The following is a 13,998-nucleotide window of genomic DNA, read 5'->3' as shown; positions in this document are numbered from 1 at the left end:
GGCATGCATGCAAGAATTTGCCGAACGAATATAGCTCTTAGGAACTTACTATGAGGCCCCACCAAGCACTGTCAAAGATTTCCTTCCCAGCATACTAGAAAGCATTCTCTGCCAGCAAATTGGCCCCTGTAAAATTATTTATAGGAGATTGGTTCACATACTCAAAATGATATGAATAGTTCTAATTATATCCAAACATGCCAAATGTCAGTACAAATTATACTGAGGGTTCATGTTGCCAAATGTCTTGCCCTAACAAAGAGAAGATAGCTGCAGCATCAGCACATTAGTTCCTATATAAGCACAACAGATCCCTACTGTCTTATCTCCAAAAGCCCAGAGGTAAGTGATGGGGGCCTTGGGACTTGAGGACCCCGATGAGGCAGGAAGAACTTACCCCATGACCCATCTCTCAGCACAAAACTGTTCCACCCAACTTTGACTTTTATTTTCATAGAGCTAAGCTTTAGACCAGGGAAATTTTAAGTCTGTAACTATCTTACTAGATTTCAAAGTATAGCTAATAAAAAATTTTCCTAAAAAACTTGTTTTTTTACAGCATTAGACACTTCTGAACCTGCATTTTCATCTGGAATTCCAGAGGTAAGACTCAGATTTATTCAGTTATTGATGACACAGGGGATTTAGTCTAATGAAGCTGGGAACAGCTTTTAATCATACACCATTTCTATGTTTTTGCAATTATGTTAGATGGTGCTTCCAAGTGAATGACAGCTTATAAATTTTTTCAGAAAATCTTATTCTCAGAGACTGCCCTCATTTGAGTTCCAGGATTAAAGGCCATTTAGGCCAGTGTGAGTTTTGACAGTGAATTCTCAGCTGCACTTAGACCTCCCTCTACTGTAAAATGTTAAACACTTAAAACATTTTACCAAGATTTTTTAAACACCCCAGAAAAATTCTCATCTAAAAATGTTAAAAAACAAATATCTTGTTAAAGCCATATTTCAGCTACTTTCTAAAGATTTACTGTTACTTGTTCTTTTAAATATTATTGTTCATCAAAAAGGCACAAGTATTACAATCACAGAGTGCTAAATATAGTACCTAAGTTGGAAGAGCTCCTGGCCCTTCCCCAAGTAAAGTATACCTGAAAGTAAAGGAAAGACTCAATCAATCTAGCACACTACTGTTATATGGGCATATCTGTTAATCAGAAGACAATGGCTTACATGCATGTGATGAACCCTTAAATTTTTTGTCTCTTTTTCTGGATGGAAAGAACAGCAGCTGTGGAATATGTGAGAAGAGGCCTTCTTCATGCTGCAGCTCTCATTTCTCTGTGGTTAGATCTGTTAACTAACAGTTAAAATCTCTCATGCCAAAAAGAGACTATCAAAGAGACTTTGGAGTTAAGGCAATGTTATCTCTTGATAACAAACCAAATGGCAACAAATCCAGAGAACTAAGAATTTATTACAAGGTCTTTTAACAATCTACTGAGAGACATAACACCAAATATTAACATAAAGTAGATGTTAAAAATAATTTTTTGATTTGAGAGTTAAGAAACAGGGCCATCTGAACAGGCAAGGATATTTTTGATACCACTGAAAATGTCAGCCTTAATTTGTACCATACTTTCCTTCCTCACTCCATGATTGCCCTAGCTTATGGCAGATGAAAACAGTATGCAGAAGCAAAAGTGGGGATTAAGGAATGAAAGTTGCTATAACAATCCACCAAACAGTTTTAGATATAGATATTGTTACATTTTAGAACATGCAAGGATTCCATTTTCATTCAATTGTAGGTACTCTAGCCCAAAGGATCAAAATACATACAATCTGGGGAGGGAATTTTCAAAGTGCCAAAAATGAAGACCCAAATGACAATCTTATTCCAAATCAGTCAGTCCTGTGTTAGTGTTTCTGTGTTAGAACACTGGTAATGACAGTTTGGAAAAATAGGTACATCCTAGGCAATAGGTTGAGCATTTCTTTCATTTTAAATGCTAACTCACATGTATGACTTCTGGTTTCTATTTTCCCATTTCTTCCCCAAGGCAGAATCCCCTGCTAAATAAGTGGCAGCCATGAGTTCAGATGCTGAGATGGCTGTTTTTGGCGAAGCCGCTCCCTACCTTCGAAAATCAGAAAAGGAGCGGATTGCGGCCCAAAACAAGCCCTTTGATGCTAAAACATCAGTCTTTGTTGTGGAGCCCAAGGAATCCTACGTGAAGGGCATCATACAAAGCAAGGAAGGAGGAAAAGTAACTGTAAAGACAGATAGTGGAGCAGTAAGTAAAAACGTAAAGATAAAATCCTTCCCGTTTTATTTCTCTATCTCCTCACTTCCAGTTGAAGCCTTCCTTGGTAAGAATTGTTAAGCCTATTGCCAATACAAGCACCTTTCTAGTCCATGTATGAGTAGCAGATGGAAGGCAAACGAATTTCTTGGGAATAATCTCATTTCTCACCTTCCCAACTCCCCACAGGATTTGAACCCACTGGCATTGGCCTCTACCATTTAACCCCTTCAATTCCCCAATTCCCAGCCTAAATCCCAAACTTGGGAGTAATAAAAACTAACTTCTCCTATCAGAAGTATTATCCACTAAGTTAAATAATGTGTTAACACTTCCCCCCATAACTCCCCCACCAAAATTGAAGTTTCTTATAATGAATGGGAAGAAAAAAATAAGAAATTTAACCTACGGATATAAACTGTTAAACCTGGGAGAAGGGATATGGAAGGAAAAATCTTTTTGAATATGTAGGCTCCAAGTTCATCATAGGAAACAGATTTTTTTTTTAGCATCAAACTCTGAAATGAATATATTTTTTTAAAGGACAGCATCTGGAAGTATAGCCAAAACAAATAGATAAACATAAGCCCTACCTCCAACCATTAATACAAACTGGTCTCTTACTTTACTTGCTAGACTCTGACAGTGAAAGATGACCAAGTCTTCCCCATGAACCCTCCAAAATTCGACAAGATCGAGGACATGGCCATGATGACTCACCTGCACGAGCCTGGAGTGCTGTACAACCTCAAAGAGCGCTATGCAGCCTGGATGATCTACGTGAGCATCTGTTCATTCCATTTCTCTCTCTCAGTAAAAACAACATCCACATGTTGTGTTTTCTGATTTTCTCAGACCTACTCGGGCCTCTTCTGTGTCACTGTCAACCCCTACAAGTGGCTGCCAGTGTACAACCCCGAGGTGGTGGCCGCCTACCGAGGCAAAAAGCGCCAGGAGGCCCCACCCCACATCTTTTCCATCTCGGACAATGCCTATCAGTTCATGCTGACCGGTGAGTGAATGAGTCATCTGTTTACAGAAATGTGGCAACAGAATATTTAACAAACAGATTTTGTCCGGGCCTTGGTTATAATACTACACTGCAGCCACATGGGATTCACTATTTTCAAAACACTTTCAGAGCCCTTATGTTACATATGCTTAACAGCAGCCAGCAATCTACATTTTACAGATGCATGAAGTGGAGCGCACCAAGTTCACTGACGTGCCCAAGCTAACCCAGCTAGTGACTAGAAGCTTAGCTGAAACAATTAACAGAACTCTGTAAACATGTCTGTTGCATTCCCATATTTTTTACTTTGTAATCTGGATAGAAAAATGTTCTAACAGATTCTTTTAAAATATCCACATCCACAGCAATCAAGGAAAATAATCAACCAGCTATAGCTGGAAAGCTTTGTGAATTCTTACCTTTGTCTTTAAATGGCACGGCTAATACTGTTAACCTTTGGAGTAATACAAGAGTTAAAAAAAAAAAAAAAGCTATGACTTTCCTCCCAAAGATTTTGAAGGATTTTTTTTTCTGTTACAATAGAAGAAAATAAAACTCTTTCTTTGAAAATATTTTTTAAAAATTATTTCAAAGCCCATTACTCCTGCATTATCAAAATATAAACAAAAAGCTTTGATACACATTATAGGCCTAAATATAGCATTAAAATCTTTCATCTTCACACAAAAAATTTATTGCCTTTGGAAATATTTTGAATTCCTGTGTTTCCTGTTGGTTCGTGGAGTTTTATAACTGATAGGGTTTTGTTCTTTTGTTTGCTTTGTTGCACTTGTTTTTAAATTGTCCTTTAAAGGAGGAGAGAGAAAAGAAAGGAATTGAATAGGAATCTTCTATTACAAACCAACCAGTTCTATGAGGATTTCATGCCAGGAAACTGTTCTTTCATTGTCAACAGAAGCTAACTACCTTTCAGAAATTATCCAAATGCTGGCTCATTTCAAAAGTTTTAATACTCAGCAGCTGCACTTACACTGTCACCACCCCTACCAAGGCCTACCCAAGCTTTGCAACTGCTCCAAATTCAAGATTATTTGAGCTTTTCAAACATGATTTACATATAAAACCAGGCAAAACTGTGGCAATGGACCTGGATGATGTTATTTTAGCTTTGCCAAAAGAAATTAGAACATTGTTTTTATATCTATGCTCCCATTAAATGTGATAATGATCTTTCGAGATTTTTCTTCTGCTGAAAAAAAAATCAATCTGAATACATTCTAAAACCTGCACATACTTCACTGCATAGAACTTTAAAGTTCTCTAAAATCTGTATCTACATCTAAATAGTATCCAGATTTTTATCTATTTCTCTGAATAGATTTTTAGATTTGAGAATTCTCTAAAATCTCTAATATATCAGTATAGAATTAGAGCTTTAACATATCAGAAGATTGGTATAAATCAACATAGTCTTGTAACTAGTGAAAATTTGTTTTTATTAATTAAAAATATATAAGAAATAGAAAGGGAAATAAAATAAATGATAATGCTTTTCATAAAGCATTTTGGGATCCTTCTGCAGAGGAATTCTCTTACATCCTGAGTACTTTTCTAGTAGCAGTATACACCAAAAATTTGATACGCCAATATGTCCTAGATACTTTCTTTAGTCTATATGGTTCTCTCCAAGAAACTGACTGAATCCTTAGATAAGTGGTGGATAACTAATCAGACAAAATTTGAGAATAAATAAACTCATTGCCACAGAAACACACAGGATATCTTTTCCATTATTGGGTGGAATTTCTTCCTTTTATGTGATATACTAGTTATTTGTGACCTAAGAACAATTTTGGAATAATTTCTACTAATGTCAGCTCTGAAACAGTTATACTGATCTGAGACTGTGTTTATTCATAATAAAAGTGAAGTGAATCTCTAAAAAATGCCTTCAAAAGAAAAGTAAATGAACACAAACATTTATATTTCCATAACTCTTCCTTATTTAATATCACCAGCATCGAATTAATGATACCAAGAACTGGGAAGAAGGCAGCTAACAGAAAAATATATAAATTGGAGGTCAAAAGGCCTGAATATCTTTGACCATAACAAGTTATATAATTATCAGAAAAGTCACTTATTCCTGTCTGTGTCTCAGCTTCTTCAAAATTCTTTAAAACTTCAAAATTCTGTGACTGTTACTGAAGTATTTACATATGAAATTACATGATGCCTAGGATTTTCTCTAAAACAATCCAGTGAGATTGGGATGGGGGTATAGATTATATAAAATTGACCAAATGATAATTCAGCTGTATGATGGGTATATGGGGGTTCTTTATTTTATCTACTTTTATTGTCTTTATCTTTGTGTATGTTTGAAATTTCCCATAACAAAAGTTACAAACATTAATAAGACACACAAAAAATAGGTGATTCTTTGCCTCTTATTTTCACTGTAAGATGCAAGTGCAATTTGAGTGGGCTAGACACAGTACAAAAATTATAGGCAGAGGGCAAGCTGTATTTAATCTAAACTGATTCAAAAATCTTCATACTAGTTTGTTTTTTACTTTTTTTTAATGGTCATGATTTCCCTTTCACAGATCGTGAGAACCAGTCCATCCTGATCACGTATGTGATATTTTTCTTCTTCTGTGGTTTGTGGTGATCATCATAGATGTTGACAAAGTGAGCTGCAGTTCTGATCTCTTCTCTGGTTTCTATTTGACAGTGGAGAATCTGGTGCAGGGAAGACTGTGAACACCAAGCGTGTCATCCAGTACTTTGCAACAATTGCAGTTACTGGGGAGAAGAAGAAGGAGGAACCTGGCAAAATGAAGGTGAGTCTGAGAGTCAGAGTCAGAAACAAGACTGTCAGGGTTCTTGGTAAGTCTGGAGCCTCAGATATGAGCACTGCTCTTGTCTTTCCAGGGGACTCTGGAAGATCAAATCATCAGTGCCAACCCCCTACTGGAGGCCTTTGGCAATGCCAAGACCGTGAGGAATGACAACTCATCTCGCTTTGTAAGTCTCTTGAACACAGAAGGGCTTTCTCAGCCCTTAAATGCCAGAATTATCATTTCAGTTACATCACTGTGTGCTTCAAATTTTTAAAGTTAAATATTCATTCTCTTTTCAAGGGTAAATTCATTAGAATCCACTTTGGTACCACAGGGAAGTTGGCTTCTGCAGATATTGAAACATGTGAGTAACAGGATCATTGACAATCAAGACAGAGAGGCAAGTTATTTCATTTGCAGGAATATTTTGCAACAGTTGGTATGCACTGAGCCTGCTGCCAGATTTATCCATAATCCACTGTGTGCTCCATTTACCTCAATCTCAGACTGATGGTTCTGTAGCACATTCAGGAATTCATGCCTCAGAAGCAGCTATGACATTTTTTTTTTTTCAGGACAAACACTAGGACTATTTATGGGTTCCAACAAGTTACCTATAGGTTTACAATAAATCTCTGTGATTTGCTCTTGATCTGAGCTTTGGTGTTTCTAAGGAAGGCCCGTGACCACAGAATCTGAGGTGACCTAAGGAAGAGAGGGATGTTAAGGATTAAAAATAATACAGAGGCCATAGGTCCTCATAAGAAAAGTTTATTTTTCCCTGAGCAGGTATGCTTCAGTCTTTGATCTTAGATGGTAAGAAACTCAGGTAGTTGCCATACACGTTTGAAATGCATATACGTAGCAACACAAGGATTGATCTCCAAACTGAAATCTTAGTGGAGCCTATATAATGCCCCCAATTGTAGTCAAGACACTGAGTTCATTTAATATCTCAACAGCATTTATAGTTTTCTCTAATTCAGTATCTACTACCCTTTCTTTCTTTCCAGATCTTCTAGAAAAGTCCAGAGTTACTTTCCAGCTAAAGGCAGAAAGAAGTTACCATATATTTTATCAGATCACTTCCAATAAAAAGCCAGATCTGATTGGTAAGAAAGATGTAAAATTCACAGGTAAAAGTTAATATTTTTTATTAACAACTTCTAATGTAAAATGTATCCCTTGAATTCCATGTACCTAAGAAATGCTCCTGATCACCACCAACCCATATGACTATGCCTTTGTTAGTCAAGGGGAGATCACAGTCCCCAGCATTGATGACCAGGAAGAGCTGATGGCCACAGATGTAAGTTATACACAAACACATGTGCATACATACTTATTTTTAAAATCCATTATGTATGGGAATGACAATAACAAACCCACTGTAGGTGTGGTTGCCTTAGAATGCAGTATAAATTCTCCTAAGTCAGTCAGTCTCTTTTGTCCTAATCTTTGTCCTTTCATTTCTCCTGTCAGAGTGCCATTGACATCCTGGGCTTTACTCCTGAAGAGAAAGTATCCATCTATAAGCTCACAGGGGCAGTAATGCATTACGGGAACATGAAATTTAAGCAAAAGCAGCGTGAGGAGCAAGCTGAGCCAGACGGCACTGAAGGTACCAAATGAGGCTCTATCTGGGTACAAATTAGGGGACATGGCAAGAAAAAAAGCTTATTCTAAACTTAAGTCTCCTTTGTAGCTGGACTTCTGAAGGGTAGACACACATTTATACACATTGCATGCTTTCTTCACCCCCTTTCCTTCGCATCTCCCCATCTCCAAAATTTCTATCCAGCCCAAGTAAGTTAAAATGAACCTTAACAAGCCACTTATAAGGAGGAACCCTAACAAGCCACTTATAAGGAGGTAGCTTAAAAAGTGCAACTTGACGGGTCAGGTCATTTGAAAGACAAGGAGATGGAATAGTACTCCTGCTTTTACCTTGGCAACCGTGTGTAGGTATATAAGTTAACTTGACCTAGTGGTCTATTTCAGCACTGCCTAGGTAAACCGAGTGGCTGGGAACACAGGATATATCCAAACACAGCTCAGGGTGAAAGATGTTCCTAAACATCTGTGTGCATGTGCATGTTGTCTATATATTAACCTGCAGATAGTCTAGGCAGCAAATAAAATAAAAAAAGAACTTAGAAAAAAATCATATACTCTAAGTATGTAAAGGATATGGAACATATAGGACCTACTATGAAAGCTAAAGTTACCTGTTCCTTGAAGCCCTTCCTGGCCTGATAGCTTAGCATTCTCTCCTTCCCCTCAAACTTTTCAGCAGTTTTCTTATACCTGATACATGGCATTTATATTACAGTCACTGACAGAATTTTAGAGACTCTGTAGTAAAATTTAACTCCCACATTTTCAGATAAAAACACTGAACCAATAAGATGAAATTGGAGGGAACAAAACTAAGATAAGGATCCAAATATTCTTTTAACCATCCCTAACACTAAATATTAAGATTTATTTATCTTATCCCTATTAACTATACCTAATGTGTCTTAAGAGCTGTGATTATGGCTTGTGCCTTACTTAAAAATATTTCCATAAACACTGAGCATATGTGTAAAGTTGATGAATTACTCAAAAAACTGCCTGCAATAAATTACCAAAGACCAATGTAACTCATTGACCACTTATTAGCAAATATACCCTCTAATGTACAGAGGCTTCATCTGATCCTCTACAGATTTATTTATAGATTATATTTAAATAATAAAAAATGAATGGAGAAAAATAGAAAGATAGATTAAAGAAGTTATCTGTCATTAAACATTTCTTGAATTGTGTTTCTGCAGTTGCTGACAAGGCAGCCTACCTCCAGGGTCTGAACTCTGCTGACCTGCTCAAAGCCCTGTGCTACCCCAGGGTGAAAGTCGGTAATGAGTATGTCACCAAAGGCCAGACTGTACAGCAGGTTAGTACCATGACTCCAATGAATCACCCACATCCCAGGCCTCTAATAATACCAACAAACATTACTCCTTTAATAATACCAACAAACATTACTCCTTTAATAATACCAACAAACATTACTCCTTTAATAACACCAAAAACACTACTCTGTCCATGAAGGTGTACAACTCAGTGGGTGCTCTGGCCAAAGCTGTCTATGAGAAGATGTTCCTGTGGATGGTCACCCGCATCAACCAGCAGCTGGACACCAAGCAGCCTAGGCAGTACTTCATTGGGGTCTTAGACATCGCTGGCTTTGAGATCTTTGATGTGAGTTACCTCCATATTAATAAAAAGTAGGAAGAAGGTAATTCAGACTTTGATATACTAGAATTATCATTATTCACTTACATTTGCGGTTTTTACATTGCTTTCTCTAACACCGCTCCTAGACTTACCTCCAAAATATCTAGGAGGTAAGAGAATGTAATAATAACAGTAGCTAGCATTTGTTGAGAAGTCAGGGTATTTCTGTCACTATACTAAGCTCTTCAAGGAGCTGGCAAGGTGTCACCAAGTCTGCTCAGAAGGCTAAATAAATGTTATCCCCAATACCTGCCACCCCAGTCTTAATCAGGATGGAAGAACAGTGACAGAACTGTTTGTCTCAATTGGCCACTTAAGTTTAATAGTAAAAGACTAGTTAATGATTACAATACATCGTAAAACCTTTAGAAAGGAAAGGAGAATGTGCTGTGGACCATTTGGGTTTTTTTTTTTGTATGTGTGGCAGTTTTTAAGTTATTAGTTTTTTAAATAGTACTTAGAAACAACTTGACCAAAAATCTGTCACAAAATTTTGAGACCCATTTAAACAAAATGTACTGAGAAAAAAAATTACATTTAATTCTCAAAACAACTTATCAAGAAGTAATTAGTATTACTACATGTGGAGGAACTGAGATCAAGAAAGTCAAAACACTTGCTAGAGATCCTACAGCCATATTAGGCAAAGCCAGGACAGAAATCCAGCTCTATGCCATCTGGTCCATACACAAGGCATCTCCTATGGAAGAGAAAGGGCCTACAGGTACAAGCATAGAGAATGTTCATAGTTTTCTCTTCCAGGTTGAGGTAACACATAACATTTCCTTCTGGGGAATCAGCTTCATCATCTATAAAATGAAGATGTAAACTATAACAAAGACTCAGATCTTCAATTGCTACTAGATCAGATCCCTCCTTTCACAGACCTGTCAAGGAGGATATTCCAAATATTTGATATGAATAGAACAGAAATTAGACAATCTTTCCTTAATAATGTGACAATAAAAAGTGAAAATGTAAACTTTATCTTGTATTGGAGAGAGTGGTGGTAAAAGAAGTGAAGTCTTCTAATAAATTACTTTCACCCTTAAATCTGAATCATAACTCATAGGATCATGGTTGTACTTTTAATGGATATTATTGTCCATGCAATCTTAGAGATAGAAGGGGGTATATTCTATGAGCACTCTTTTTTTTTAAAGATTTTATTTATTTATTTTAGAGAGATGGGAAAGGGAGGGAGAAAGAGAGGAAGTGAAACATCAATGTGTGGTTGCCTCTAGCACACCCCATACTGGGGATATGGCCTGCAACCCAGGCATGTGCCCTGACTGGGAATCAAATTGGCAATGCTTTGGTTCACAGGCCTGTGCTCAGATAACTGAGCTACACCAGCCAGGGCCATCTATGAGAACTCTTGCTGTGGGACTAATAATTATGCCTTTAAATAATGCCCAGAATTCACAAAAAGGGGTTCATGCCAAAAATAATAATTTTCCCTAGGTTTTTTAAGAAAAAAAAATTAGTTTAAATTTTATTTCATTACTATCTTTTACATGTTTTCAATAAAATATTTTTCAGTGATGAACTTAGCTGCTATAAAATCCACTTAATGTTGGAAATTTTGTTTTGTGCAGTTTAATAGCTTGGAGCAACTATGCATCAACTTTACCAATGAGAAACTGCAACAGTTTTTCAACCACCACATGTTCGTGCTGGAGCAGGAGGAGTACAAGAAGGAAGGCATCGAGTGGACCTTCATTGACTTTGGGATGGACCTGGCTGCGTGCATTGAGCTCATTGAGAAGGTCTGTCTGTCTTCTAAAGAATGACTTAACTGTAAGGATAACTTTTCCAAATGTCTTAAGCAGTTCTAGAAAGTATTATTTTAGTCTTAAATAGATTGATTTCAGAACCAATTAGAAAACTACTATTTAAAAATAACTTTTTCTTTTCAATTGTTACAAAAGAGGGAACAGAGTGTTTAGTTTCATTTTGTTCCAACCAGTTTTCTTCTAATACTCAAATCCAATTTTAAAGCAGCACTGAAGTCTTTATTGATGGTCTGCTTCACTAGAACTACCTCACTTATTCTAAATCTATCTCCATCATTGTTAGGTCAGAGTCACTCAAGAAACCAGATGGATACAGCACGAGCTAATGAGAGCAGGGTTTATTAGCAGGGAATAAGAGGGAAAGTAGAGCCGATGGAGGGAGGCTAAGAGGAAAATGTGGCCAACCAAGGGAGGTTAGGACTCATGGGGGAAAGTGGAGCCAACCAAGGGAGGAGGATGGGACTCACTCAGTTGTTCTTAGATCAGGGTTTTTAAATACAAAAACCTGTGTTTGGGGTATTAGAGTCTGATTGGCTAGAGCTGGTTGCTGGGTGAAAGCTGCATCCTGTTATGCCAGATAAGCCAACCCCAGACCCTAATCTTCCTGGGGAGCGTCTGCAGGCAACTTCCCACAGTGCCATTTTCTTGCCTGGTGATTTTCATTCCTCCTAGGCCTGCCTAGATCTAACAATCATGATCTAATAGAAATAAGTCTTTTTCCTAAATAAAAATTAATGCACAGGTAACACAGTTAGGTCTTATGCTAATCTGTTTGGAATCAAAAAGTCAAATTGCTTATGCTTCTTCATAGTCTATGTTTAATGAGATTAAACACACAAAATGTCTTAAATAAGGTTTGGGTTATTTATTATGTTTAATTATTGCATATAAAGTAAACATCATTCTAACTAAGTCCTTTTCATAGCAAAATAAAACTTTGACAATAGTTTAAATCACTCAATAGAAAAAAAGTATGATAAATACAGGACCTTTTAACAGATCACCCCTCACATGGTGTGCTGACATCTGGAGTTTGTATCCAGCTCTTCTTTTAATAAAGATGATGCTGTATAAAAAGAGATAAGGACTCAAAAATGAGAGAAGTATAAGGAGCCTCTGAGACAACCACAAACATACAAACATTCACATCAAGAGGGTGCCAGAAGAACAGAGAGAGCAAGGCATTGAAAACCTATGTGAAAAACTAATGACAGAAAACTTCCTTAACCTGGTGATGGAACTACACATATAATCAAGGAAGCAGAGAGAATCTCAAACAAGATAAATCCAAACAAGCCCACACCAAGACACATCATAATTAAATGTGAAAGTTTAGATACAAAGTGAGAATCTTAAAAGCAGCAAAAGAAAAGCAGTTAGTGACCCACAAGGGAGCTCCCATAAGACTGTCAGTTGATTTCTCAACAGACCTTTGCAGGCAAGAAGGGATTAGCAAAAAATATTTAAAGTGATGAAAAGCAAGGACCTACAACCGAGATTACTCTACCCAGCAAAGCTATCATTTAGATTCAAAGGACAGATGAAGAGCTTCCCAGACAAGAAGAAGCTAAAGGAGTTCATCACCACCAAACCAATATTACATAAAATGTTAAAGGGTCTTCTTCTTTAAAAAGAAAAAAAGACTAAAAATATAAATAATAAGATGGCAATAAGTACGTATCTATCAAACTGAATCTAAAAAGCAAAACAAATAAATAAGCAGAAAATAAACAGACTCATAGATACAGAGAACATTTTGATGGTTGCCAGATAAGAAGGATGTTGCAGGGGTTGGTGAAAAAGGTGAAGAGATTAATCAGTCCAAATTAGTAATTACTGTAGTCACGGGGATGTAAAGTACAGCATAGGAAATATACTCAATAATATTGTAAAAACCATGTATGATGCCAGATGGGTATGAGATTTATTGGTACGGTCATTTAGTTATAGAATGTCTAATCCCTGGGGTATACACTTGAAACTAATATAATATTGTATATCAACTATAATTAAAAAGAAAAATTATTTAAAGTAAAAAATGATGCTGTGGATTGAATGTGAAAATGGTAGAAAAATCATTCTAGTGTTAACTAAAGGAATTGAGCTGTGACTGTTTTACTTCATAAATAAAATTAATTAGGGAACGATCATAATTTGATCAAATAACAGCCACTATGTCTGTATCTTTTGAGACAAGATAGGTTGACATCAATGTCTAATTTTCTGAATCCAGCCACTGGGGATCTTCTCCATCCTGGAAGAGGAGTGCATGTTCCCCAAGGCCACAGACACCTCCTTCAAGAACAAGCTGTATGACCAGCACCTGGGCAAGTCTGCCAATTTCCAGAAGCCCAAGGTTGTCAAAGGCAAGGCTGAGGCCCACTTCTCGCTGATCCACTATGCGGGCACTGTGGACTACAACATTGCTGGCTGGCTTGACAAGAACAAGGACCCCCTAAATGAGACAGTGGTTGGGCTGTACCAGAAGTCTTCAATGAAGACTTTGGCTAGTCTCTTTTCCACATATGCTAGTGCTGAATCAGGTACTTTCTGTGCCCTTAATTTCACTTAAACCTATTCGCACATAATGCTCACATACCATTCCAGCCTCTGGGATTCTACTTTAATTGATGGTTTTTGTTTTTGTTTTAACCTCAGAGAGTGGTGCAAAGAAAGGTGCTAAGAAGAAGGGCTCTTCTTTCCAGACTGTGTCAGCTCTTTTCAGGGTAAAGTACAAATTTAATTAAAAAAAAACCTATTAAGTTTCTATGAATTATCACAATTATAGGATTCAGAATAAATTAGGAGGGAATGGAATGTTAATAGAAATCA

General features: G+C 36.9%; 1 protein-coding gene across 2 annotated transcripts in view; it reads left to right on the top strand.

Moving 5' to 3' along the window:
- Positions 1–557: 557 nt before the first annotated feature.
- LOC123809225 (myosin-8) overlaps positions 558–13,998 on the top strand; it is a 30,761-nt gene continuing 17,320 nt past the window's right edge. Inside the window, exons 1-16 of one of the 2 annotated variants that reach the window (XM_045824177.1) lie at positions 558–603; positions 2,027–2,260; positions 2,906–3,049; positions 3,125–3,281; positions 5,852–5,879; positions 5,980–6,088; positions 6,180–6,272; positions 6,389–6,452; positions 7,102–7,200; positions 7,294–7,397; positions 7,571–7,709; positions 8,908–9,026; positions 9,185–9,334; positions 10,969–11,139; positions 13,400–13,709; positions 13,825–13,892. In XM_045824177.1, coding sequence (XP_045680133.1) covers positions 2,057–2,260; positions 2,906–3,049; positions 3,125–3,281; positions 5,852–5,879; positions 5,980–6,088; positions 6,180–6,272; positions 6,389–6,452; positions 7,102–7,200; positions 7,294–7,397; positions 7,571–7,709; positions 8,908–9,026; positions 9,185–9,334; positions 10,969–11,139; positions 13,400–13,709; positions 13,825–13,892 — 1,959 coding nt within the window. In that variant the 5' untranslated portion in view covers positions 558–603; positions 2,027–2,056. The remainder of the gene's footprint in view (positions 604–2,026; positions 2,261–2,905; positions 3,050–3,124; positions 3,282–5,851; positions 5,880–5,979; positions 6,089–6,179; positions 6,273–6,388; positions 6,453–7,101; positions 7,201–7,293; positions 7,398–7,570; positions 7,710–8,907; positions 9,027–9,184; positions 9,335–10,968; positions 11,140–13,399; positions 13,710–13,824; positions 13,893–13,998) is intronic. The other variant, XM_045824178.1, reaches the window with a different exon arrangement.

This window comes from Phyllostomus hastatus, unplaced genomic scaffold (genome assembly GCF_019186645.2).
Source record: "Phyllostomus hastatus isolate PE091 unplaced genomic scaffold, TTU_PhHast_1.1 phas_scaffold_55, whole genome shotgun sequence".
In the NCBI taxonomy this organism is placed as follows: Eukaryota; Metazoa; Chordata; class Mammalia; order Chiroptera; family Phyllostomidae; genus Phyllostomus; species Phyllostomus hastatus.
Note: the sequence above shows the minus strand (reverse complement) of the source record. Positions and strands in the feature narration are given on the sequence as shown.